Here is a 27,749-nt window from a genome sequence, read left to right as displayed (position 1 = left end):
TTAGGTTTGATTTTTTTGAAAAAGTGAATGATGTTATATTTAACATGTGAATCTTTTTAAATTTGAATATGAAGTCTCATATGCCTATAAATAGATCATTTGAGAGCTTCACATTCACAACACCAAGAGCATACAACATTCATTCAAAACTTTCATTCTCTCTTCTCTAAGCATTGAGCCTTAATCCTTGTTCATTTTGAGAGATATAGTTTGTGTTGTATTGTTCTTATTTCACTCATTGATGAGTGTTTTCTGATAACCTACCCACTATCAGCTCTTGTATCAGAAAAATGGTGTGTATAACCCTTGTGTGTGTAGAAAGTATTCTACACGGGGAATAGTTGAATCACCACGTGTAAGGTGATTGCAAGTGTAGAGGGTGTTCTACACGGATCCTTTGTAGCGGTGTTGTTCAAAGGTGTAATAGGTTTCTATCTCCATCTGAAGGAGGTTGAATAGTGAATTTGGGATTCCTCAAGGGGTAGCTTGAGGCGAGGACGTAGGTAGTGGGGCCGAACCTCGTTAACATACTGAGTTTGCTTCTCTCTTACCCTTACTCTTTATATTTATTGTTATTTCATATTTTGTTTATATTTTATATTATATATTTGATTTATAATTGTTATTTTTTTAATACAACTCAATTCACCCCCCTTCTTGTGTTAGTCATCTGGGCAACAATAATTATAATATACTACAATATATTATCACTATAATATTATATACTATAATATACTTATTATATATTGTATAATATATAATATATTATATTAGAACTAGGAAATGGACCGAACCAGAATTGGTAAAACCGTAAAAACCGGTTTAGGAGGTAATAGATGCGGAATCAGTTCTTAAAAATACAAAACTGGTTTATACTAGTTCGGTCCCAAGTTTTATTCAAATTCGGACCAAATTCGACCTGTTACACCCCTACGTGAGAATATTTGCACTTCAGTTAAACCAACTTGTTATCAGTCCTAAAAGTACAAAGACTTCCAAGCATATAAAATCGTGCAGAGAAAATAATTTATGAGCTGTGAGGTCGGGATATTCATCAATCATGGGCTCCAACACTTGCCGCCAAAGAATGAACATGCCATCAGAATCCACTTGGCATTGGGCACAAGTTGGGCCAAAGCAAGATCCAATACATCTAACACATCACGTACGGGTCATACAAAGGGCAAGTGAAGCCCTATCGCAAACATGGCCAAATACAAAGCAACAAAAATGTCCATACCTTTCATATTGACGGCTCCACAACAATGGTTAGGCAAATTCAAAGCCATCGAGTATGGGATGTTGAAGCTATCTCTCGCGGAGTACAACTTGCAAAGGGAAATGGTTGAGGACCATCGATGGCCTTAAATATTTGAGCAAGAAGCAAGTGCCCCACAAAAGTAGGGTTAACAACCACCTCCTCAGAGGAAGGAGGGGGGTTGCATGGTTGAAAAAACCCAGCTCCACGAGAGGAGGATGAGAGGTTAACTTTAGAACAAGCCATGGATTTGCAAGGGAGGTTAAGAGGAAATGTAAGGAAACTAAGTGTTCGAAGAGGAAGGAAGAGTACCAAAAGAGAAGAGGTGGGGAAAGGGATGTCCAAAAACAATAAATAACCAAAACGAAGGATATGTGAAGGGGCATGAAGGAGAAATGGCGTCTTGGCAAAGGGGCACGAAATAACAGAAAATCCAAGCAATGGAAAACCCCACGTGTGATGAGACTTCGACGTGCAACTGGAAGGGGTTTAATCCTCTTCTAAGGGCTTGTCGATTCGTATCATGTGCCTAAACTTTAACTTAGCCCCATAATCCTTGAATTAGGGACCTGATTCATTTAAAGCATATAAGAGGTTAACATTGAAAGAATAACCACCCAAGATTCTGTGAAGAAAGGCTATCAGCTTATCTGAAATAAGCTGGCTTGAATTTTAAATAATGAATTAAATAGTTATCGCATAAAACAGAAAGCATTGTGGGTTCTATTTATACCATTTGGGTATGGCAACAACACCCATCTGAATCAATTGCTAGAGAAATCTCTAGCATCTTTACTGACTTAGGCATTGGAGGTGTTCCTTTGAACCCCCAAGCTTCATTCCTATTTGGTTGCAAGTGATTCTGTGTGTGAAGCTGTGAAACATGTCCTTAACACTTAATATACACATTTGAATGATTTAGATAACATAATCTAAACACCAATTTGAAAATATAATAATTCATCCAATATTTGATAAAAGAAGACTATTATAAACACAAAACATCTAACAAACTAACATGGCACTATGCCACGTTAACTGCTTTTTTCTGTTTTCATTCCTCCGCACCCTAATCTCCCTCCCCCTTCCCAACCTGAGCCCTTCATGTTCCTAAAATTTCAACGGGCTCAGGCCTTGTTTGATCAACTTATTTAATCTCATTTAATTATTATAATTTTTCTAAAATTTTAAATAAAATACAATAAACATTTCAATTTTTTCAATTTTTAAAATAAAAATAATATTAAGAAATAATATTCTAATAATATTTTATTCAACTTTTATTTTCATCTCATCTCATATCATCTCAACTCACTATCTAAACCACCAAACAATGTAGAAACATGTCTTGGTCTCTAATCTTCCATGTATCGATTCCTCTAAATTTTAATGGAGCTAAAATTTAGAGTTGGATGTGTATTAGTATTTATGTAGGGTGTTATATTTGAAACCAACCACTACGAGGGACAATGCCCCCGGGGGCCGAGGGTGGGCATCCCAACAAAGGCTTTGAGAAAAAAGATTATGGTAACTATTTTTTTATATTTTCTTTTTTTTTTGAAGAAAATAAATTAAAATATAATATTTATCTAAGTAAACATATTTAACAAGAGCTCCACTTTCATTGGACATCTAGTTATGCAATATGTAATCGCGCTAATTGAAAACTTTTTAAATATATGCTACTGCAATACATCATTTAGCAAATTATGAAACTTATTTTATGGTTTACATATATTACCTCTTTTTTATAATTCATTTATAGATCGTTTCTATAATTCAACCTCACCTTTTAATTGCAATATATGAAAAGTTCAGATATAAAATTACCAATATTCATGGAAAAATGCAAATGTGAAATATATTTGTTTCTTTCTGATTTCTTAGATGTATTTTTTATTATTTCATTAAAGATATTCCTAAAAAATTCTCAATTCAACTATTTATTCCAAACTAAAAAGTATTCGACCGTGCCTAACTTATAATCTTGACTTCGTCCTAACCCCACCAAGAATAATGGGGTGTACTTCTACATATGCAGTTGGAAGGAAGAAGAAGTTACTTGTCCTCGAAGTTGTGGTATTTGTCCCTTCAATGCCAATACTTGTATATTTGATCTTCAAAAGCCGCTAAGAGGGCTAATTCCGAAAGATTTTGACAATGGACAATATTCATAGACAAATTTGGGTGTTCCATCAAGCTTGGACGTGTCCCAAATGAGCACGCTCTCAAACCCCACCACCTCCTTAACAACTCGATGTGCCAACTAGGGGAGGGCCGCAGGGCCCCGCACCCTGCTTTTTTTGCCCCCGTCCACTTCGCCCCAAGTTTACTCTCTCTCTCTCTCTCAATATTTTTCTCTATCTCATCTCTGTCTCACTCTCTCTTATATCTACCCTCTCTCACTCTCCGCTCATCCGTCCGTTGCACCTCATTACTATCGTTGCCTGAAGTTCTCTCCATCATTGTTGCCATAAGTATCCTGAGTCTATTTTATTTTATTTTATTTTATTTTTCAGTTTTGTTTGAGTTATGGAGGATGGATTGAATTGAGGATTTGGATGGTAGGGTTGTAAATTGTGTGCTGTGGAGATTGAGTTGTTTGTTTTGTGAATTTTTTACTGCAAATTTGTATGAAAAAATTGTGTAATGTGCATGTAAATTTAGGGTTTCAAATTGAAATCCTAAATTAATTTAGAAACCCTAAATTAAGTTAGGGGTTTTAATATTGAAACCCCAATATGTTTTAGTGTTTCGATATCAAAACTCCAACCTGTTGTTATGTTTATGATTGTATAGTTTTATTTGTTCTGTGATTTTTGCATTATTTCATATTTTTGTGAGTCAATAGAAATAAATAGTCGGTCTAATTTTAGTACTAACTCTTCTACCCCTGTCAAAACCACAAACACTAACTCTACCTCTGCCCCCATGGCCCCATCAAGCAAGAAACAAGTTTCGATTGTTTGTTCGCACTTCATCAAAATAAAAGGTGGTGATCCCAATAACCCTCAATTTAATCGTAACCATTGTGGTAAAGTGTACGGATGTCACTATAGGAGACATCATACATCCCAATTGAATGTCTACTCAGAATAATAATGCAAAAAGAGTCCAATATTAAAATCTTTACAAGAAAAGAGTCAATCTATATTAAAGATTGGAGTTAAAAAAATGACAGATGAGAGTAGTAGGGGAAAATGTTGAAGAGATTTACAAAGTATGATATGTAGGAGTATAGAAGACACCTAGCTCATATGATCATAATGAACGAGCTACCGTTTTGGTTTGTTGAGGGCAAAGGATTCGAAACATATTCTAAATAACTGGAATCTCGGTTTAACGTTCTGTCTCACCACATGGGGTGGCTAAGGATATTAGGAAACATTACAGTGTAGAAAAAGATTTGTTGAAAAACTAATTTGTGGGTCAAAGAGTTTGCCTCGCCATCGATACATAGACATCTATCTAAAATTTTAATAATATGTCTTTGACAACATATTTTTATAAATTGTGATTAGAAATTACACAACAAGAAAATTCTTAAATTTTATAAAAACATTTTACACTAAGGTGAGGCCATCGGGAGTGCCTTGGTGGTTGCAATAAAAAAGTGGGGGTTGGAGCATGTTGTCATAGTAACGGTTGACAATATCTTGTCTAACGATGCCATTTTTGGACATATTAAGAACAATCTTAGAGACACCAATAAGTCAATCATGGATGGTGAGTATTTGCATGTGAGATTCGGTGCTCATATTTTGAATCTTATTGTGATTAATGATTTGAAAGATTTTGATGATTTGGTTGCAAGTGTTAAAGTATGGTGAGGTTTGTGATATTTTCACATACTAGATTTGAGAAATTCAATGTTACTGTGAGGTCTATGGGTATTGAATGCAAGAAGGGTCTTTACCTTGATGTACCTATAAGATAAAACTCAACCGTTTTAATGTTGGAGATGGTTCAACAGTATAAGTGATGACTTTAAGTTATTGGGTGATGAAAAGACATTCAATATTTATAACATTTTAAAGATGAGGGAGGATTATGTAAGCCTATTAATGATGATTGAGAGGTAGTTTTAATTTTTGTAGACTTTTTGAGGCCTTTCTACGATGTCACGACTAGACTTTTTGGTTCTTTGTACTCTACATTCAATGATTTTTGTCAACAAATATGTAAGGTGAAAAAAGAATTTGATGACATATGTGAGAGTGACCAAATTAGGTTGTGGGAAATGACATTGTGCATGAGAGTTAAGTATGACAAGTATTGAAGAGATTTGAGTAGGATGAACATGGTATGATGTATGGTTTGAGATTGGTGCATGGTAAGACATGGGTGGATTATATCGCGGGTTAGGAAAACACATGGTAAATTGTTTGATGAGTTTGTCATGTTTAGGGGTACTAATATTTCAGCACCTATACCTACCGCACCGCCTCCTCCCGAAGTCTAGATGGAGAAAAGTCATATGTTGGAGTGGAGTGAGAGGTTGGAGTAAGAACCCCGGTCCGTCATCCTGTAGAGGCCCAGTCGAAGTTGGATAGATACTTGGCATCATATTTGCACTCATTTATGTTGGGGTTTGATATTTTATCTTGGTAGAAAACCAATGTCGTCAAGTATCTCATCATTGGAGAGATTGACCACAGTATTTTGGCCATTCCTATTAGTACCGTAACCTCAAAGTCAGCCTTTAGTATCGAAGGGCATTATTAGATCCATTTTGGATTTCATTGCCTCTGACCATTATAGAGGTATTGATTTGCACTTAGAATTGTATCAAAGAGACTCTAATTCATATTCCATACGTGAAGGACTTTGAAGAAGCTGAGGAGAATGAGGGTGGTGATCAGCTTAGATCCAGTAATCGCTCTTAATTCATTGATTTGCTTTTATTATTGTTTTAATTTATTTATATTCATCTAACTGGTATTAATTTCAAATTTATGATCCATGAGGGTAGTTCTACCTTGCCTACAATGACTGTGTATTAGACCCACCATTGACATTGGTTTGTATAATTTTTTCTTTAATTATGTTTTGTATTTATATAATATTTGTAATTCTAATTGGCTTTCTTGTATTTTTTAGCTTTTGTAATCTCACTGTCATACTGTCATATGCTCAATGCTAATTCTAATGATCTCATCGTGGTTAGTATTTTTAATGTTTATGATTTTTATATATCTATATAATATTTATATTTATGATTTTTGTTTTTTTATTTCTAATTCTAATTTGTTTTCATATTAATATTTCAGGTTTTATAATCTCACAATTTCATACTCTCACAACACAGCTCAAGCCTCACTACTCACTTTTCCACCACCATGACCACCCCAAATTACAATATTTGGAATAATGCAAAATGATATTATAAGTCAATTGTAATCTTGCTAAAATTTTTTATTTAATTGTGTTATTATTATTCATTTAAATTATGTGACAACTTATAATATTTTTAGATTAATTTGTAACAGTTTTGGATGAATTTTTATTATTGTAATAAAATGGAATAATTAGTTGCAACTTAGAAGTATGCAAGTTTTTAATTTGTATTATTGTAATATCTTAGATTAATTTTGCTTTAAAATTTAAGAATGTGGGTTAGAATTTTTAGCTTTTAGCCTTCCACAATGGCATTTCTAGCCCAACATGACCCAGAAATAGTGGGCCATTTTTTGGCCCAGAGTGCCTTCTTAGGCCTAGAAACATGTTATGGGCCCATTTTTGGAGGGGGTGAGAGGAGAAATGTATATGTTATGGGCCCAAGAAAGTGCTGGGTGCGGAAAAGCAGTCCCCCACCTCAGGGTTCGAGTAGCACCCCTATTGCCAACTCCTTGATGCTCACCTCCTTCCCAATCCCTACATTTAGCTACCCTAACCCACTGTAGCTCTCCATCAAGAACATTATCGCATCAGCCAAATCGTCAACATGTAGGAGCTCCCCTAAGGGATTCCCCGTCTCCCACACCATGACCTCTTTCTCTTTCTTCACCTTTGCCTAATGGAACCTCTACATTAACGCTACCAAGACATGCAAATTCATGAGATAGGATTTGTCATTCATGGGCAACGTCGAAATCACATCCCAATTGTATTAAAATTGGTAGGCCTAGCACATTTTGATTCCCACGATCTTGGCAACAAAATACCATTTGTTGGTGGGCTCTACGGGGATGGTGAGCAACATGTCTTCTAGGGATATAAGCTTTTGGACATCGTGGCGGTAGGAGTTGATGGTGTTAGTCTTAATTTGGACGTTGATGGCAATGAAGTTGGCGGGACAGGTGTTGTTGGCATGGATGCTACCAACCTTGGTAACTGCAAGTATGACGAACCGAGACTTCTCGGCCATGAAAAAGGATTTGACATCGTTTTGGCATGTGGGTAGAGCTTGGAGCTTGTAGATGATGGCAAAGTTGATGAGGCCTCATTGGCCAAGCACGCAGATTTTCACCGTGTTGTCAACAAGGAAGGACCACAAGGGGAGCTTCTCTATTGAAAGGATGAAAGGGAAAATAGGGAGACTTTGAGGATGTAGGGGGATAAGTCCAAACAAAATGCGAAAAAAAATCAACTGACATGAAAATGTACGTCAGTTTGTGAGATTCTTTATATCTTTAACAACTTTTTTGATAAAACAAAAAAAAAAATACTAACTCATTAATTATCTCTATAATAAGTGAGAGATTTGTTAGCACTTGATGGACGAAAAGGCTAAATTTTTATTAATAGTACGTGTACTTTATGGATTGATATTAAATTTAGTATTAATTTATTGCCATCTAATAATTTTATAAATACTCTCCTGTTAGTTTTGGAGCAGGCTACTCTGCTATTTGAGTGGTACCGCTCCATTTGACTGATAATTACTTTTTAGTTTTTTTTTCTTGTAGTGTCGCTGAAGGGTTTTTTCTGTCTGTTCCTTAAGAGCAAAGGCTTTGGCTGAAGCATGATATGATTTGTGGTTCTTAGGTTTGAAAAACTTCTTGATTTTCAGTTTTAGTTCTATGTAATGTTTAAACCTAAGTTCAATAACGAGAGTATGAATTTTTTTGCTTCAAATGTTTACTGCCATTGTTTTTCATTCTCATCTGTTAGATTTTTCTCATGAGTAATGAAATACTTCTAACTGAGTATATTAAAAAAAAAAAAAAAAACCAGAGAGAGAGCTGTTTGAGAGAGTTGAGATCGTTGGAACACTCTGTATAGAAGAACGATTGGGTGATGAAGCACAAAGAGTCCATCTTGTAAGAGAGAAGCACTAAATCAAGTTTCTAAGTTTTCATTGACGGACTGGAAAAATGAAAGGGGAGAGCAAGAGGGAGGAAGAAGGTGATAAGGTGGGACCCAGTTGTGTCACCAATTGCACAAAAATTGTATATGTCGATTGTACGTAACATTTCTGTTTAATAATTAGGAATACAACACGTACACGAGACCCACTGTTAAACATAGCCGCCCATGAGTTAGTAAGAAGTTAAAAGAAAACTAGTAAGATTTTATTAAGTTAACTATACCTTATTGATCCGTAATCCTTTATTCCACTCGATTCATTTATTAATTGAAATATTCATCAACATAAGATTATGATCAATTATTACGATATAATTTATATAAAACTTGACATGACTTGTATGAGATCGTATAAACTTGTATATCTTTGTGTATATTTTTTTATAGTATTATCTCTATATGTATAATATAAAACTTTAAATATTTGAAAAGATTCAAAGAAATTATGTTTTTAATTCTAAACATTTTACTTTAATATTTATGAATATAAATATTTATATACTTATATATAAATTTTATAAAGATACTAGTACAAATTCAAGAGTATATAGATAAAGTTATAAAATAAAATACACCGCTCATTTTTTTATACACCCAATATATTTTATAACATATTTTATAATATATGTTATAAAATAAAAATATTTTTATAAAATGGTATCATTTTTATAATATAAAATACCTCTCATTTTAAAATATTTTTATAAAAATATTATAAAAGGTGATATGTATTAATTATTTTATTAATGCATCGGTTGCTTCCGCAACTCGATTCACTTGTTTATAACCTCGTACCCTATAATAATTTTTCGAAAAAATTTAATTATAAATATAATTAAGTATTAATATGCACATCGATTTAATATAATTGATCAAAAAGTATATTTTATTAAAAATGATACTAAAATAAAATTTAAATATGAATAAATTAGTATTAGTATGTAAATTTATACACGATTTTACTTATACATAACGAAACTCTAATTTCTTTACACCTACAACCATTGCATGGAAAAAATAGTAATATAAGCTTTTATAATTAAAATTATTATAATAAAATTGATCCAAATATAGTCACAATGCAAAACGAAGCTAAATCTTTTTTCATCATTTTGATTTGAGAAGGGCTACGTTTATAAAATATATATATATATATATCTTAAAAAATAAGTTCATATATAAAATAAATTCCGTTTAGATAATGAAAATATTTTATTTTATTTTATTATTATAATTTGTTTTAATATTTATATAAAATATAATAAATAATTTAAATATTTTAAATTTTAAAATACTAATAATATTAAAAATTAATATTTTAATAATATTTTATTTGAATATAATTTTAATATTCTAAATATTCGACGTGAGTAGGTATATTCTGAAATCCAAAAAACTGAAAAGAATGTAAATTTTATTATTTAATTTATATTTTTAACATTTAATACACCACAATGAATGGCAATATGTTATGATTCCATGCGAATTTCCAGGAGTCAACTTGGAGTTTTCCGATAAAAAACACGAGGAAGGAGATACCAGTATCGTAAATTAAAGCAAACACGAGGGTTGGTTAAGTGTGTTGTCGATAAATTAACCCTCCGGTACGGAGGCTCAACTCCACCCGATAATTTGCGACATTTTCCTCTCGCTTATAGCTCCGAGGCAGAGCAACGCCAGAGAGACTGACACTCATACCGAGAGTGTTCCCTTCCCTTTGCTGTGTTCTCCAGTTCACCTGAATTTCTAACCGGTAGTTTTAAACCTGAATTCGAAGCTTTAGGCGGGAAGAAGATGTCAGGAAAGGGCGCGAAGGGTTTGATCATGGGCAAGGCCTCTGCGGCCGCCAACAAGGACAAGGACAAGGACAACAAGAAGAAGCCAATCTCTCGCTCCTCTCGTGCTGGCCTTCAGGTCCAGATCTCTCTCTTCTTAACTCCTAGGTCTCGCTCTATTTGTGTTTATGTTCTTTCCCTTTGCTCTTCCAATTTCACCCTTTGCCTGGACTTTTCTTTCTCGTTTTGTGTATATATATCTATAAGAAATATAATCCAAGAATTTTGGTTGTGAAATGACTGGCTTTCGTTTATTTTCGACGCTTTTTCTGTTGTTCAAGAGAATAGTTTTTGTTTTTGCTCGATTTGGTTACTGAGAAATAATTGTTGGAAATACTGAGAAATTATTTGTAGTTATTGAACTAAGTGGCCTTCCTGCAACCGTAGAGCTTGGGTCTAGTGGAATTTCTTTTTTTAAGAACCCAAACAGGATCTGTGGAATTTTTCTCTGTTTTGGGAAAATAATTTGAGATACATTGTAGTTTTTTAGACATATTTGATATGCCTAAACATGTAACTTTTTTGGGCTTGATTAATCCATTTTACAATCATGGAATTTATTGTTTTAGTATTAACTTGGAGATTAATAATCTTTGTGATCCCAAACATGGTCTGCATTTTGGTAAGTAGCCTGAGGGCTTCATGTTTCTGGAATTTTCAAACCCATTTTTGTCTAGCTCGAGTTCTTTTTGCCTACCCCTAGCGGAGGCAGAAGGCTGAGGATTATGGTTTTTCCGGCCTTTATGTGATTACAATTTTTATAGGACTTATAAAAAACAAAAACAGTTTTATAAGAGCCAACTTCAATGTGCCTCTTACAGCGTTGTTACTGAATCTGCTGGATTAATTGTTTGTTCTAGTTCCCACGACTGTCCCTTGATATGGGGGATGCCATTGATCGTAAGTTTTTTCCTTTTAAAGAAAACAGTGCAGTGCTGGATAATAGACAAGCTGAAGATAAATTGCATTTATTATCACTTTTTGAACATTTTGAATGAAGGTAGCCATCCATGTTAGAGTTGTTTACATTAACTGCTTGCCTCTTCTCTCATGCTTCATGTTTGTAGCCAATTAATTTGGAACATTTTGTTTATGGTGGATGAATATGTACTTTTTTTTTATTTTCTCTCTTGGACCACATTGACGTTAGGTGGTGTTATTTTATTGAAAAGTGTGATCCGAAGATTTCATAAGATCGGTGCTGTATGTTCTCTCCTTTGTAATTTGTGTGTGGAATCTGTAATTGCAGTTTCCGGTGGGTCGGATCCACCGTCTATTGAAGTCAAGGACTACATCCAGTGGTAGAGTTGGTGCAACAGCTGCAGTCTACTCTGCAGCAATCTTAGAGTATTTGACTGCAGAGGTGTTGGAGCTGGCTGGTAATGCAAGCAAGGATCTGAAGGTCAAACGTATTACTCCCAGACATTTGCAGCTTGCAATCCGAGGTGATGAAGAACTTGATACTCTGATTAAAGGAACCATTGCTGGTGGAGGTGTGATCCCTCACATCCACAAGTCACTTATCAACAAGTCTTCCAAGGACTAGACTACCAATGGGTTACTGCCGGCATGCATTTGCTGACTTTCTGTGTAGGAATTGGTGCTTGTCCTTGGTCCTAAAATCAGGAATCGGTGTTCTTTTCTATCATGAAATTAGAGGGGTCTGCAATTGCGTGTTAATTTAAATGTTGGCCTACTTATTCTCCTGGTTTTGAACTTTTTATGTTTCCGACATCTGTTGTGGATAATGTCATTGTGTATTTTTTTTTTTAATTATTAGGCTCACTGTTAGACATGTTATTGTGTAGTATCAGCGCCTGTCTTGAATTAGTAAGTCTTGGGTACATTTGGATGACATGAATTTGTTCCATTGGAGCTAATCGGTTTCACTCAAGTATCTTGCACAAGTCAGCCATTAGGAAATATCTAATGCCGAATGGAAGCCGTAGTATCTCTGGTGATGGGAAAGGATTGGAATCTTATAAAATCATTTTATGAGTTCTTAATGCAATACCATCACAGCTGAAGAGATGGCTTATATGTTGTCACTCTGTTTTCAATTTCATGCCATGTCTTTGTACATTTTTTTTTGAGAAAGCCATGTCTTTGTACATAATAATCTTGTCATGCTGACGGCATTTTAATGCGGACTTGTTTCTTCTTCGATGAGCACGGCCGTATACAAAGTCACCAGCTGCATCAGACCCTATGCACCTAGTCATTTAAGCAAACATTTAACATGCACCCCGAGGGGGTGGCCCTAAACATAGGACTAGTTGTTAGTTTACGCCCTAATTAATAGGCCCGAACAGGGTACCCTTGCCTTCCGTCTCGACTCATCCATGGTCGCCGTGCTGCATTAGAACCTATGCACCTTGTCATTTAAACAAACATTTAACATGCACCTCGAGGGGGCCGGCAGCCGCAGCCTTCCCTAAACATTGTACTACTCGTCAGTTTACGCCCTCATTAATAGGCCCGGAAAAGGGTACCATTGCCTTTCCGTCTAGACTCGTAACCAACACGTTGAGTCAATGAAATGACTATAACGTAATTAACTACCATCATATTCTTGAAAGAGTTAGGAGCCGATGTATGATCATTGCACAAAGAAGAGCACATTCGACATGGCCTGCGGTCCATTATAATGCGGCACTTGCAGAAGCAGATCCTCTTGATACTGAATTTTATAATCGTTCTTATACGAGGAGAATCGTGTGGGAGGCTGCCTGAAGATGGGGAGATTGTGGCATGGCAACTCACAAAAATAAAAAGATAAAAAACAACGCGCACACTTTTGTAAGAACATATTACGTGGGTTTGTCTATAAACAGGGAAAATCCCTCTATAGGTATGGAGTATAGCTTCAACTTCAACAACGAAAAACCTTTTTGGGAAAAGAATCTTGGTTTATTAGACGAAAAAGCTAATGAAGGTAAATTCATTTAATGGAAAAGCTGACGACAAAGGATTGTGAAAATCTCTCTAACTCATGCCATTTAATTGAAGACGTCTCAATGTGTTCATACTGTAGTAGTTTAGACGAGGGTCTGACTTTCTAGGCCTCTCCATTCAAGAAGATATTTCCTTTTTCTGATTCATAGAATTTCCTTATTTTATTCCTACAAAGAATAAGAAGGGGGATCTCTGATACATAATAATTAGAGAACACTCATAACATAATTTACCCCCCTCACCACCCATGAATATGGTTTTCCACCATTACAAAATCAAAGCCACATCCCGCTGAAGCATCATGCAACTGCCAAGAATAACTAAACCCCCCATGAGACAAACTAAATAAAAATGTCTTCTCAACCCAGAAATACCACTCCTCAGCCCTACAAGCACAATCAAGTCCCAAAATCTGGGCATGAAAATCAAGAATGAACTCCAATACCAGAGTTGAAAAGAAGTAAAAATTCCTCCATTCGAAAAGCCAGCACCAATTGCCAAAATATAGCCTTGGAACATCTAGATGGTAGATACTTTTGGAACATCTACCGGGAAATTATGGATTTCATCCATCCAAGGGTTCTTCTCCTTTGCTGGGTTTATAGTTCTTAGAGCCCTCCACACTGCACTGTTACATTTAAAGCCTGAACCAAATGCTATTTGCCATGTCCTATCCCCCTTCTTCATTCTCCCCTTCGCTTCTGTGTATGCCAGTTCATACCAAAGAGAACTGCTTGAGGTGTTACCAAATCGATAAAGTGTCATTCTTGATGGCTCCATATGCCAATCAGATAGCTGCAAATTCTTCTCCAATTCATCCAAAACAGCTCTTCCTCCAGCATGAATGCAAAAATGATCAAAAGCTAATTTAAAGTCTGGAATATAAGGCTTGACCTTCATCTTTAAAAGCTTTTTCCCGACTAGTGTAGCAAAGAATAGCAGCTGTTCGGACATTGGAAGAACAAGAGGCCCCAAAGTGGTGATGTTGGTCTTCAGAGCATCACCAGCAACTGCCATGAGATCCTTTGACAAAGTAACACCAACTTTCCCTGTGGAGTCTTCTTCTTGGGTTACACACCCGAAGCACTTGTCATCTGCACCCTTGTGGGTACGAACGGTATCTACCAACTGGTATTTGGATTTTCTTCTGTCAGAACTTCTGTTAGAAAGCAGTATTGCCGCTCCTCCCATTCGGAACAAGCAATTTGAAACAAGCTTTGATCTATCATTTCCAAAATACCAATTAAGCGTGATGTTCTCCATGCTGACAACCAATGCATACGAGTTGGGATAGACCTGGAGAAGTTCTTTAGCAAGAGAAATTGAGAGCAGACCTGCACTGCAGCCCATCCCACCTAGATTGTAGCTAACTATGTTTCCCCGAAGCTTATAGTGGTTGACAACCATGGCAGAAAGAGATGGGGTTGGATTGAACAAACTGCAATTCACAATCAAAATTCCAATGTCTTTGGGCTTTACTGAAGTCTTGGCAAACAGCTCATCAATAGCACCAAACATCACAGTCTCAGCTTCTTTTCTAGCTTCTTTCATTGATGGGTTTGGAGGAATATTCAGAACAGCCTCAGGAAGGTAAGTAGAATCACCAAGGCCAGACCTCTCAAGGATCTTACGTTGGAATTGAAGATTCTCATCTGTAAAGGTACCAGTCATCTGAGATTGATCCATGAAGATCTTTTTGGTACATTTTCGATACTCTTCAGGCTTGTAGCAGGAGAAGTTGACAAGGTATACAGCGCGAGGACGGGTGAGAAAGTAGACGGTAGACAAGAAAACGAGGAGAGTTGAGCAGATGATCACTGAAATTAGATTGTACTGGAGATGCTCCCAAAGATCATAAAGATCGTGGAGAGAAAATGTTGAAAGCTGCACGGCCATAACAACTACAAGAGGGGAGAGGAAAAGGTACATTGCATGGGTGATGAGGTAATGATAACCGAGCTTCACATATTTTAGTTTAATGGATTTCTTGAAATCGGGAAGGTTTCGGGATGATGAAGTTGGTATCAAGGGGGTATCTGGTTTTGCGCCTGTCATTTCTCTGTCACATATCCAAGCAAATTGAATCAGATAAAATACCAAGTACAGAACATCATAATCTCAATCAATTCTAAGCAAACATTATGAACATCCCAAATCAGAGAATGATCGAAGGAATTTCTAATATAGATCTCTGTGTAGTCCTTCCGGTAAATCGGATAAGAAATGATAGCTTTCCCCCCGGGGGGTTTTTTTTAGTGGTTCTCTCTGAGAAACTTAAACTGACAAAATTAAGTACATACATTGTGACATTAATAGCACAAAAGCCCTCACCCCAGATCAAAATTCACATCAAGGGACCGGGTTTTCAAGAATCTGGACAAGTTAATAGCAGGAAAAACCAGAAATAGCCAAAAAAAAATCCAAAGAATTAAACGGAAAAATCAAGCATACAACTATGTAGACTGCAGAACTAACCAAAGCCCAGATCCAAAAAACTGACCTTTGAATGCCAAATCCCACCAAAGATTGAAGAAAAGCGCCGGAGGTGCCGAAGAGAAATGGACCAATATATATTTACGAGGACTCAGAGAGAGAGAGAGAGAGAGAGAGCAAATCAAGCGTTAATTTCGACCAGAAAAGAGAACTTGTCTACTAATTAAACGAAAAATTAGAATTTGAGGTGCGAGCCATGGGGCTAGGTGGGAGTAAATTTATAGAAGTGGAGGAGATTATAATTAGAAAGAGAACGCCAAACCAAATGCCATAGGAGCCGTAGATGACAGCAGCAAAGGTACGCGTCTTTTGCAGATGCTTTGGTTATTTTTTATTTTTTTCTTAATCCTCGAGGCGGCGCTTTCCGAATTTGATTTTTGACCTCCTTGACTTTTTAAAAGAGTTGCCAGACCTCGTGGACTGCGAAAAAGGTTTAACAAGGTTGCGTTTTTGCTCTTGCCAGTTAGCCTGGCCTCGTGGACTGCGAAAAAGGTTTAACAAGGTTGTGTTTTTACTCTTGCCAGTTAGCCTGCCACCAATCTCTGCTCACAGGAAATTTTTGTGTCGACAGAAAAAATAAAAACACAAAAATCTGTCCTTCCAAACACGTACGGACCGTGTAATTGCTAAATTTATGTCTCGGAATTTCTTCTACATGCCGGAGTAGATAACTTTAATATAATTTTATAAAATTTAAAAAATTATTTGAATATAATATTTTTTTTGAATTTAAAAAAAATTAAATTAATTTTTATGTTTTATTTTAAAATTTATAATGATTAGATGAAAATGATAAAAATTTGAATTTTAAAAAAATTATTTTGTATTTAAATAAAGTTTGAAAAGAAAATTATGAAGTTTTGAAAATTTTTTATTTTATCTCATACATCAAATGTAGTATAGATATGCCGGTTACACTTGTCATACTAGTAGATTCTCCACCATCCGATTTTTCAAATCGGCTTGACTTCATGCCTGTACTATCTGCTTGTGTTTCTCATGCGCCTCTCCAAGCATGCGATTAGACTATTTTTTTGCTGTAGATTTGTTCTTCCAATGCCAATTTATCTGCATTATCGCTTTCTATAAATAGTGATCTTGTTAAAGGAATTAAGGATCTCTTAAAAAATATCTTAAGATAATGAACTACAGTGTACCTGCTTGCATCGCCTCCAGCGGTGACTTATTTGTTTTTTAAGATAATATCCTATTTATAGAGTTTGGGTAGAAGTTAAGAAATTGATCTCAAACCTAATTTTTTTTTTTTTTCATTATTTTTGCATGTAGTTGTTGTATTGAGGCATCTGTTGGGAAATTCTACCTCCTCAACATGTATCTTTTTTTATTTCATTGAAGTCTACTCGATTATTTAAAAAAAAAAAAGAAAAGAAAAGAAGAGGAAGAAGAAGAAGGATATAACTTAAAAGAGAAGCTGCAGGGTAACTTGTCTTGCAGATCTTGAAATGGAGGAGGGTGCCTTCGGCACGTCCAGCAATTAACATAACATACTATGGCTATGTGAATGTGTGAGTGAGACCCACATATATATAGATATAGATATATATTATCCAAAGGCTCAATTATCTGTTATTTATTATCCACTCACGAAATTGCTCCTCGTTCAAAGAGCAGGAATGAGTTGTAGCAGCTAATGGTGGACACATGATCATGAATCTCTCTCATATTATAAATGGCTGTAAGATTCCTCGAAAGGGTCAGAGGCCATGTGCTAAGCTACTGCACATGGATTAGATGCATCCATTCGACTCCGTGACTTGAGGTCTTTAAATGCAGGCTTGAGAATGAATGAAGATTAGCAACTTTTATAAAATTAAGAAGCGGGAGTGACAATAATTAAACGTGGAAAGCTACAACACGCAATCACTATCTGACAAAAGGAAACCCAGCAAAAATACACTAGCACTACTGCTACTGCCTCGGCACCACTTTCGTCGACTTGTTTGATTCATTCATTGGAGTTAGACGTGGCAAATTGGCTGCCAGATACATATATAGAAACGTGCAGTGTTCGTATACCAGGAGGCCTGGCCATATTACAACAAAAGCTTGCTCGGTTGGACATTGTTGAAAAACTATATGATAAGGCAGAGCAAGGACAAGGATCAGATAAGGATGAAGCCCAACAACAAACATATAAAGATGAAGCTGATAAGAAAGATCAGCAACAACCTGATAGAATTCAAGCTTCCTAAATCTTAGCTTCTAAATCTTATGTGATTATATTTGTATAGTTTAATGTTTATCAATACTCTGTATTCTACTCTATAAATATAATACAAGTACTCTCATATTCAATGTGAGTTTTCCAAAAAAGAGTGTTCTGATAGACATTCGATGTCCATAGATAGTTTGATACTGAACTTTGGAAATACCAACAAATATCATGTCGCGTTAAGTAATTAATATGATTTGAATGATAATTTGACAATACAAATCTAGGAAAATGATACATTCAATCTCATGTGTTTCACCATTCATGGCCATGGCCCATGCTTTGATAGTTTCTTTCCCCTCCTTAAATCCTTTTCTTTTGGTCTTCATACAATGAGCGAAACCCCGAGCAAGGAAAAAACTAAAAAAGCAAAAGGGATAAAGAAAGCTAAAAACGAAATAACTAATAAATAAAAGGAAGAAACAGCATAATACTGTGATTGCAGACGAATTCTTGCACATTAGTCCTATTCGCTGACAGGTAACCATGATGTTGAGCTATGCCTATATTGCCTTTTCATTACAAATCATCAGGGTAAATTCCAAAAGATGGAGAATGATCAACCCGAAGTGCTGGTCAAAGGAGATGGACATGTTGAATGGATCAATCCAATGTGAACTCTTCAAGCCATATCAGCATTTCATTTCTCTTCAATGTAGCCAACCACCAAAAAGATACAAAGAATGGTGTCAGTTCTTAGTAAGACAAACGCAGGACAGAATCATTTCTTGTAGGGGCAAGCTAGTGGTAAGTGTTGATGAATAAAAACTAATGGCAATAGCCGTTGGATTAACATAGCAAGTTAACAGACTAAAGCGGCAAAGTAATCGTGAACATTAGAAGTAACTATATTTGCATGGAGGAATAATTAACTAGTCTTGAGATTGATTGAAAGTTGAATTGATATAAATTAAGAATATAGAAGAAAAACTGGCCTGTTTGTACTAAAAGAATAGGATAAAGCTTGCTAAGTTCAGAAAGGGAAGCAAAAAAATCCAATATTGCTAGTATCAGAAGTCCAACATAAAAAGTATGAGTTGCGAATATCCTTTTTTTTTTTTTGTCGTTCATTCTTGAAAGAAAGATGCCAAAGTTGAGATAAAACATGAATTCATCTATAATTCTCTTCATTCTACACTTCCAATTTTCCCGTCAGCAATCAAGTTGAGCGTTACAGAATTGTGGTAATACTGTATCGGTAAAAATTGAAGATAGCACCAATTTTCAGAATTCTTAGTTAGAGTCAATACTTCATATAAAGAGCTGACAGAATTTCAACTCCATTTTAAGTTCCTTGCATGGAGGGATGGTTTCTAGGGAGCTAGATTTATGGAAGACATGTGAGCTTCAACAAGACAAAGGTGTTCTCATCTATAAGAACTCGAACTCAATAGAGAAAGAAGTTCCTTTTGCCATGTTTGGTCGCCAACAAGGCAGAGGAAATGGAAAGTAAAATTTTGAATCTCACTACTACCATTTTAGCCCCGACTCGCAGAACAAGAAGTTGCAAACTACAATACCCAGTTCCTCTGTTATGCCTGCCTATTAATTTGGCTCACATTGAACTAATTCAATATTACAAGGTCAACCATCCCAGCTACCAAAATATTAACTTTTACTCCCTCAAATAAGTATAATCCAGATTCTCTAAATGCATGAATTCAGATTAAAGAAAATCAATACAAAATAGACGAACTAATGTCAAAATAACACATACCATTATAAAGCTCCACGTTCGGCCTGGATCATTGTATCGTGCAAGCAAACAACCGGTCTTAGGTTTGAGGCCATCATTTATAAGAGAAGAGCGGAGCAATTTCTCTTTTTCTTTAACAATTTCTTCTGAAGCTCTTCCACTGAACTTCAAAACAGCAGCAATGCCCCCTTCCACTTTTCTCAAGCTAATAATTTCTTGATTAGGATCTGGTAAACTGGAACAGATCTATGCTTATTGCTAAATGACTGACATTATTGAATATAAGTACAGAAATTCAGGTTGACATGCTTGTAGATCATTCTACAGTTTTCTTATTAATCAAATGCAATCAGTAACATTTTTAACAGAAATTCAGATATTTAATAAAATATTTTCTCAGTGTATTAGAGCCCGAAAAAAGTGTCGAGCCTCACCTTCTTATATCTTTCTCCAATGGAAGAACCACTTGGATGGAAACTTTGGACAGTTCAGCATCAAATGCCTGCGTGAAGACAGGAGTAGTCATCGGTATCTTCTCTGATCTGGAATTCTTTCCAAATATGTACCTACAGATATGAATCACCATTTATATTATCTAAGAGAGCAACAACACAATAAAACCACTGAGTTGGATTCTGAATGAAACTCACCCGGTAACATCATTAAAACCAGTTGACCCAGCTAATTTGTCCCCGTTTGCTTCTACCACTATAAATGGTGCGTACTTTCTCACCTGTAGAATTATTTGGAAGTCTAATGGAATTAAATAATTACTAGACATGCCTGGCTATATAATAAAATGTACATTTGATAAGATCCTTAATATCATTGGAAACACTGGTATCATTGGTCATTTTCCAGCAATTATGATAGCCTCCTTTAAGGGAGCCTAACTGTCAAGAAGGCACTAGGAATCGATAATACATTTTCTTTTATGAAGGTTTGATGTTACAAATTTGATACCTTTGAAAAATCACCTTGGTAAACCAACTTTTTGCAAATATGAAACCCTTTTTGTTTTTCGTTCATTATGATTAAAACTTCATATTCATATTGAAATTTGATATTCAGGGACTCTTACACACTTATATGTAATTTTAACTTTGTGATGGAATAAAGTTTAGTAAATTCCTATTGATTTCAATCTTTTGTATGACTTCGTTATGATCAATGATTCAATTGCTATGTGTCTCCAGGAACAGGTAACAAAATGGAAATGATGATAAATTAAGCCCTTAAAAGAAGTAGAAACTATGTTCCGATTGTCTTTGAATGTGTAACCCCCAGGTGTCAAGATGTAACCACGGTCTTTCTCTGCCATAAATGAGGGCTATCAATAAATTTGGAATACTATCATCTTCTTAAAAAAGAAAAAAGAAAAAAGAAAAAAAGAAAACTATGTTCCGATTGAAGATAATTCATACAGTAACAGAAAAGGAATTAGTAATAATGCAGATTATTTTTTTTCAAGGATAGATGGGCAAACCTCATAGTCAGCAGTTCTTTTCAGTATCTGATACTTGGGTGTCTCCAAGTCTGGAGTCTTATATATCCGCAACTGCAAAGAGTTACAATCTACACATGAGAAGGGACTCTCAATTTCTCAAACACATAGGAGAACCTCATGTCATTTTAAGCAAAGAAAGAGCCAGTACCTGCTTTAACACATCCCACAAACCTTCTGGAGAAAAGTAGTCATTTTGCTTTATGGAATCCCAAAAGTCCTACAATTACAAGAACATGGCTTTTAATAAGACTGATGAGCCACACATACTGTCCTTTCAAATGGTAAGAAGGGTGCCTACCGCATGACTGCAAAACTTTCCAGTCTCTGGATTGATGCCCATGATAGAGGTTCCTGTAAAGACCAATTCTGGTTTCCATGGCAGAAGGATAAACCTCATGATCATGGTCCACCTCGTAGTAATTTCATAAGGACCTGTCTATAGCAACTCAATCAGAAGAAGAAGTGATCCCATACAATCCTCTCGTATTGTTCAACTGGCAATGATAGGAGGGAGTTTCACTTTTTAACCAATAAATTAATGACAGGCAGTAAAAAATAAAAAAATAATGCCTAACGCACGAATCATGCATGAAGTCAAAACGGAAGCATAAAAAAATAAACGAATAAATTAAAATCAATAGACAAAGTTACACAAAACCAGTTGCATAGATATTGTCAACCATTAGGCTCTAAAGAAAGAATAGAAACTCCAATGACATGAACAAAAATCTCCTGATGTTAGATAAGAACGTGGTCAATGCAAGGTTTTCTGGTCAATTGACATCATAGTACTTCATAGCATTACATGTGAGATACACCAAATCCTTATGGCAGAATCAAATCACGTTCATTAAATAGGACAAAAGCATAGATTAACTCGACCAAAATTCTAGCTACATCATCTTCAATCTCTAATCTTACCGCCTACAAAAATGCTTACATAATTCCTTCGTGTGGTTCTTTAGGAACAATCCCATTTAGTTCTCAGTACTCTTAACTCCATTGATAAGAAAATAACAGAAATCGTAATAAAGCAAACCTGTTTGACCCAGTGCAACTGGAACTCGGGCCTGAAGAGTGTCTTCAAGAGAGCTATGTTCAACAGGTACCCACTAATGGTGTCATGCTTGGTGATTGGGTCCCTGAACTTCACACGCTCATCGTACGCCGTCCGGTCGATCCCCTGATCATCAAAGAGATGAGGGAGATCATCATATAAAAAACCCACTAACCGTTCAACGTCAAGTGTGGATTTTGGCGGGCTTTGGTCCACTAGGCTTAGAGCAATGGCCCACTTGAAGTTTTTGTCAGCTTGAAGGGCGTAGCTTTTGCCTTTGAAAAAATGGAGAGAAAGCCTGGTGGGTTTGATGGGCGTGGGGCTCGGTCGGTGGGAGATGAGGCGCACGGAGGGGATGGGGCGGAAAATGTATTGGCAGAGTTGAGTGTTGGCCATCATTTGTTTGGGGTTAAAACGGTGCAGCATTGGCCTACGAGTACTGAATCCCTTTCTATTTCTAGCGTTGGTCAGGATTCGAGAGGCTGCATCTTAGCCAGAAGAAATGATTGGCTTGTATTTGTTGAAGCTGGTGGAGGTGATTGGATATTTGGATTGGAAAAATCTTCTTGTCATCCTCACAGTTCACACATCACATTTATTTTAATTTTTTTTTTAATTTTTTTTATAATAAATATATAGTATGTGGATGATAAATAGAATAATTTAATTAGTTTAATAAGAATAAAAAAAATAAAAAATAAAAAAAATAAAAAATAATATTTTAATATATAAAATGTGTGGTGTGGGATGATATGTAGCATTTCTCATTTGGATTTGCATTTTACTGCAAAAATGTGCCCAACAAGTCGTCCTCTCTTTTTCTCCCTCCCACGAGCAAAGAACACATTTTTTTTTTAGCGAATAATTTTATTTAAAGGTATTTTATACGTAAAAGATAAGTTTTAAAATTTAAATTATATAAATTAAATTATGTCATATAAATAATATATGATGTATATAATTTCAAATAATACAATTTTTTTTTTTGTTACGTAACCGTAAAATTCACTAATGAAATTCGTTGTGCTATATGTCATATACTCTTAGTCATGATATTTATAATTTTAGAGTATGTAAATGTCACACATTTTTTTAAAAAATGAGTAGATATAAAATTTATATAAAAAAATTATTTTTTTTAATAATGGACTCAACTCTTTTTTAAAATTGGTGTGTGTTGCTTATATAATCCAAATTGTATTTAATACATCGTAAAAGTTTTTCTTTTTTAAATAATATAAAATCTCATTCATCACATACTATTGTTATTGGCTATAAATATTAAATCAATATGAAATATCACGTAATTAGCAATCAATATATTAGATAGACTTAGGTTTTGCGCACCTTAGATGTATATATGATTAGAATTCATGTACAGAAACCTTCTATATATATACATAATGGTTGAATTGTAACGACGACTATGAGAAAACATTAACCATATGACGTGTTATAATCTCAAGACAATTAAAGAGTTTCATGATCAAGTGGCAGCTGGTAAATGTGAAAAGAAACATAAATATCTTCTTCCAAAAGCTAAGTAGCAATGGCAAAAGAAAAAGATAGTCTTTTCATCCCATTGACTAGCTGGTTTGGGAACATCAACCTCTTTCCTTTGTATTTCCTACATTTCTACATGCTAATTCACGTGCCCCCATCAGAACCGGAATGCGCATTCCTCACTTTGGCGAATGCATGCATTTTCCAAGTTGTTTCCACTACCCGAGAATAAAGACCACATGTAGCTTTCCTTGCCAAAATCTACAGTGCATATTCTCGCATAGATCCATCATATCTATGCAGTTATCTTGTTAAATACCCGTGTTCGATATATAAGGCTGCCAACTAGGATTCCACCACGGGATTTCTGGCACGAGCCCAACACATATTTCCAGAATTATGCACACCTCGGCACGAGGCTTACTTGCATTACCATCAAGCCAGCTTACATCTCCTCCTCCTCCTCCTATATAACATTCATCATGATCTTCTCATTGCCTATCCAAGTAATTAACCTGCCTACCTCAAGAAGAACCTCCGTCTTTTGCTTCTGCTAGTCATGTCTAGTCAAGAAGATCAAGATAAAATGCTTCACTTCTCCCTGATGCTTAGGTCGAGGCGGTCCATCATTCTTCATGTCGATCACAATGATCATGCTCCTTATGTCAATGAGTGTGGTTATGATCTCGCCATGGAGGGTGATGGGGATGATGATGATGGTGATTATGATTACGCCCCGGCAGCTTGAGCTTTTCAAAATTGGGATCGATCAATATGCAGCACGGTATCCTAGTACTAGAGTAATTGTATATTAGTTATTACTGATGTTAGAGTACGAATTCACGTGATACTTTCATCCTATCACATTATGTTGTGTCATTAAAAATTAGTATTTCTGTTGAAATAATTTTAATGACGTGACATCTTACAATAGGAATGAAGTACTAGGTTATTCGTACTTCTGGATTATCTAATAAGTTTTCCCTAGTCCTAAAACCTTAAAAATTTGTAATAATACTCCTAAGATAAAGGATCGATGATGAATGTAGTGGGAAAGTGTCTTGCTGAAGTAGTGTTTTCCTCGGCTTACCATGGTGATCTCTTGTATGCACTGTGGTAAGTATTAGTATGCTCTATTTTTTTATGCATGTATTGTATAATCATTTTATATATGTTAAATATTATTAGGTCTTGTTTATTAGTCTTTTGCCTTAGCCAGTCTTGCAATGCTACGAATATATATATATACTAGGTGAAATCAACGTGCAATGCACGTTTGCTTAGTTTTTATGTAATTTTTTTGGTTAAGAATTAAATTTTTATTACTAAAGATGTAATATTTTTGGTTAATTAAATAACTAATGATGTAATGTTTATATAATTAATAGATAATGAAACATTGTGATATATTAAAAAAGAAGAGCATTAATAGAATCTATAACATGAAACTATAAATAAACATCACTCATAGTTCTATGAAAGCTATTTGAGATCATTTTGATTCTAACATGACGATCCAGCATTTTCTTCATCTTCCACCGCTTCAATAGAGAGGACATTAAATTGCCTATATTTTTTCTCCTTTAGTTTCTCTGGATCTGCATAGACTTGAATCTTCCAAATTTTTTTTGATAATTTGTCCGCAATGCGTTTAACATACGGTGGATTTTCCTACAAAATAAATTATGAATAGTTTTACATAATTAATAAAAAAAAATCCATTTTTTTGTAAATAATTCATTATAACAAAACTAAACTTTTGAAGAAAAATTAAAGAGATACCTCTCCAGCACGTTCCATCAATTCAACTGCTGAACAACCAAGTGCCTGTTCTGCTACTTCACCGAACATAGTAGCAGCTAGCTTTCCAGTGTTATCGTCCAGTTCAACATATGCCCTAGCACTTTAAATGCGTTTAATATATTAATTTAAATTTGAATAGTTTTAAATTATGAATTAAATCAGACATCAATTTTAAAATAAAATTGTAAGATTCGTACCGTGGTTTGCAGACCCCTTGGTTTTTGCAATACATACAAACGAAGCTTTCATTGTATTTATATCCAGTTCCTTTATTACAGCCAATGCATGACATGTAATAAAAAACTTGGGTGATGTCAATAACATTTACCTTCGCCTTTATCCAGAATTTTGCTTTCTGCATTAAATTATAATAAATTTTTAGAATGAATGTTTGTGTAAATATTTTAATTTATTACTAATAAAATAATATTTACCGCCATGGGTTGTAAACCCTTAATCAACCCTGCAATATCACAATTCTTCACAATTTCCCGAATACCAACAGATGACAGTGGTGCAGATGGGTAGGTCAAGGATCTTGCAATAATACTTCTAATTATCAAATCGTTATTCTCCGCCCTTAAAAATCAGAAAAGAATAATAATGTAAGGAAATGAAATATACATGTAAATTACATAAATCACATAAATAACTCTAATAAGAATGCATTAATATGTAATTGTTAATTTTCAAGAATTACCATTGCTTCATTGCAGCTGCCTCAGGAAGAAGAGGATTGATTATAAAAGTACTTGATGGACGTGATGATAGAGACAATCCTTTGATGAAATTGACATCAATATTAGTGCTGGTATATACGATACGGAAAAATATCTAAGCTGTTTTATTATTATAAATACCGTTATATGATCCAACAGATATTTTTGTTCCAAGTATTATCGGCTTATCTTCAATAATATCTGATATTTTCTGACATTCGTCTTGGACAAATCGACCCCACATAGTCAAACATATGGGGTTCAAGCTACAAAATTGAAATAATTAAAAGAGTTAATAAAATATTCCTAAATTAATATTGGAATTCAATTTTAAAAGAGATGAGAAGTTATAAGAATTTTTTACCTTTCATCAATAACATATATCTCCTGGATCGTTGTTGGTCCAGATGCTGTCGTTATCTCTTTAGTTGGCTTAATTTTGATTGCGACAGCTAAAATATCTAAATATTTGAATATGAAATGTTAATTTATTGATAATGAATTTATAATAAAATGTAAATTAAATGACCTATTTCTCCAATCGACCCTCTATAAGCCTCCAAGTCCTTGAATGGGATGATCTCATATTTCGGTGCATCTATTTGCTCTTCGTTCTGTGGAACTTCTTCTATTATTGTTTTTGAGTTAAGGGTCCATTGATATTGATATTCTCCAATTTTGTATTTTGGATCTACTGGTTTGACATATGCATCGATGATATAATAGGACTGTAAAATTTTTAAAGTGTTCTCCCGGGGGTCAATATCAGTTCCAAACATTGTCGCCTGCACTCGATTTCCCTGAACCAATAATAAAAATAATTGTGATTAGTAGTGTATTGTATAAAATTATGAGTATTATTTTACTATACTAATTATTTTAAATAATTTTTGTGTTTTTTTAATTATTTTAAAAAATGTCGTAAAAAGATAAATAAATAAATTTAATGTAATTGATATTTTTTAATAATAATATAGAATACAAGAACCTGTAATTTGAAAGGATATTGAAAATTGGAAACATAATATATGCTAACAAATATCATACCTCTTTATCAATTAATATCAAATTTTGGTACTTCACTGCTGTGCGTTGGCTTATTCGTTTAGGTGACTTTTCCGCAACGATCATCTTAATCTTCCAGTTTTTTGTTTTCGGAGTGATATCCTTTATTGATGTATACACCGTCCACATTTTTTCCCTTTTCATATACAAAAATATAAGATGTATAAGTATAACAGATCTTAATTTAAATTCATAAAATACTAAAATAAATGACGAAGACATTTAAAAAAATGACTGAATATTAGACATATAGAGAAGAATATTATAATACACAATAAATCGAAACTATACAATTAAATCTAGTTACCTGTATAACA

General features: G+C 34.7%; 5 protein-coding genes and 1 pseudogene across 8 annotated transcripts; 1 reads left to right on the top strand and 5 right to left on the bottom strand.

Moving 5' to 3' along the window:
* Window positions 1-7,073: 7,073 nt before the first annotated feature.
* Window positions 7,074-10,262, bottom strand: LOC122304905 (annotated as a pseudogene).
* Window positions 10,123-12,295, top strand: LOC122305088 (probable histone H2A variant 3). The gene is made up of 2 exons (XM_043117396.1): window positions 10,123-10,480; window positions 11,651-12,295. Exons 1-2 carry the CDS (start codon window positions 10,361-10,363, stop codon window positions 11,945-11,947), a joined length of 417 nt encoding a protein of 138 aa, XP_042973330.1. The 5' UTR covers window positions 10,123-10,360; the 3' UTR covers window positions 11,948-12,295.
* Window positions 12,296-13,472: 1,177 nt separating this feature from the next.
* On the bottom strand, window positions 13,473-16,183 carry LOC122305087 (3-ketoacyl-CoA synthase 11). The gene is made up of 2 exons (XM_043117395.1): window positions 15,857-16,183; window positions 13,473-15,415 (listed from the first exon to the last, which is right to left on the bottom strand). Exon 2 carries the CDS (start codon window positions 15,409-15,411, stop codon window positions 13,876-13,878), a length of 1,536 nt encoding a protein of 511 aa, XP_042973329.1. The 5' UTR covers window positions 15,412-15,415; window positions 15,857-16,183; the 3' UTR covers window positions 13,473-13,875.
* Window positions 16,184-18,239: 2,056 nt separating this feature from the next.
* Window positions 18,240-22,816, bottom strand: LOC122305086 (heme-binding-like protein At3g10130, chloroplastic). Of its 4 annotated transcripts, none has more exons than XM_043117391.1 (8): window positions 22,325-22,816; window positions 21,584-21,721; window positions 21,434-21,502; window positions 21,265-21,336; window positions 20,429-20,511; window positions 20,213-20,344; window positions 19,800-19,983; window positions 18,240-18,730 (listed from the first exon to the last, which is right to left on the bottom strand). In XM_043117391.1, exons 1-8 carry the CDS (start codon window positions 22,766-22,768, stop codon window positions 18,686-18,688), a joined length of 1,167 nt encoding a protein of 388 aa, XP_042973325.1. In that variant the 5' UTR covers window positions 22,769-22,816; the 3' UTR covers window positions 18,240-18,685. The 4 variants fall into 4 exon arrangements, with proteins under 4 accessions (XP_042973325.1, XP_042973324.1, XP_042973328.1 ...); XM_043117390.1 differs by having other exon boundaries at window positions 19,800-20,013; window positions 22,325-22,813; XM_043117394.1 differs by having other exon boundaries at window positions 19,800-20,013; window positions 21,584-21,717; window positions 22,325-22,466.
* Window positions 22,817-25,166: 2,350 nt separating this feature from the next.
* LOC122305745 lies at window positions 25,167-26,689 on the bottom strand. Its single transcript, XM_043118301.1, has 3 exons — window positions 25,846-26,689; window positions 25,628-25,748; window positions 25,167-25,516 (listed from the first exon to the last, which is right to left on the bottom strand). The coding sequence occupies exons 1-3, from the start codon at window positions 26,007-26,009 to the stop codon at window positions 25,349-25,351; spliced, it is 453 nt and encodes a 150-aa protein (XP_042974235.1). The 5' UTR covers window positions 26,010-26,689; the 3' UTR covers window positions 25,167-25,348.
* Window positions 26,102-27,567, bottom strand: LOC122304904 (replication protein A 70 kDa DNA-binding subunit D-like). The gene is made up of 6 exons (XM_043117168.1): window positions 27,415-27,567; window positions 26,897-27,167; window positions 26,732-26,828; window positions 26,509-26,633; window positions 26,349-26,427; window positions 26,102-26,111 (listed from the first exon to the last, which is right to left on the bottom strand). Exons 1-6 carry the CDS (start codon window positions 27,559-27,561, stop codon window positions 26,102-26,104), a joined length of 729 nt encoding a protein of 242 aa, XP_042973102.1. The 5' UTR covers window positions 27,562-27,567.
* Window positions 27,568-27,749: the final 182 nt, after the last annotated feature.

The sequence above is a fragment of the Carya illinoinensis genome, chromosome 3 (genome assembly GCF_018687715.1).
Source record: "Carya illinoinensis cultivar Pawnee chromosome 3, C.illinoinensisPawnee_v1, whole genome shotgun sequence".
In the NCBI taxonomy this organism is placed as follows: Eukaryota; Viridiplantae; Streptophyta; class Magnoliopsida; order Fagales; family Juglandaceae; genus Carya; species Carya illinoinensis.
The sequence above is the reverse complement of the archived record's forward strand: the minus strand, read 5'-3'. Positions and strand labels throughout refer to the sequence as shown.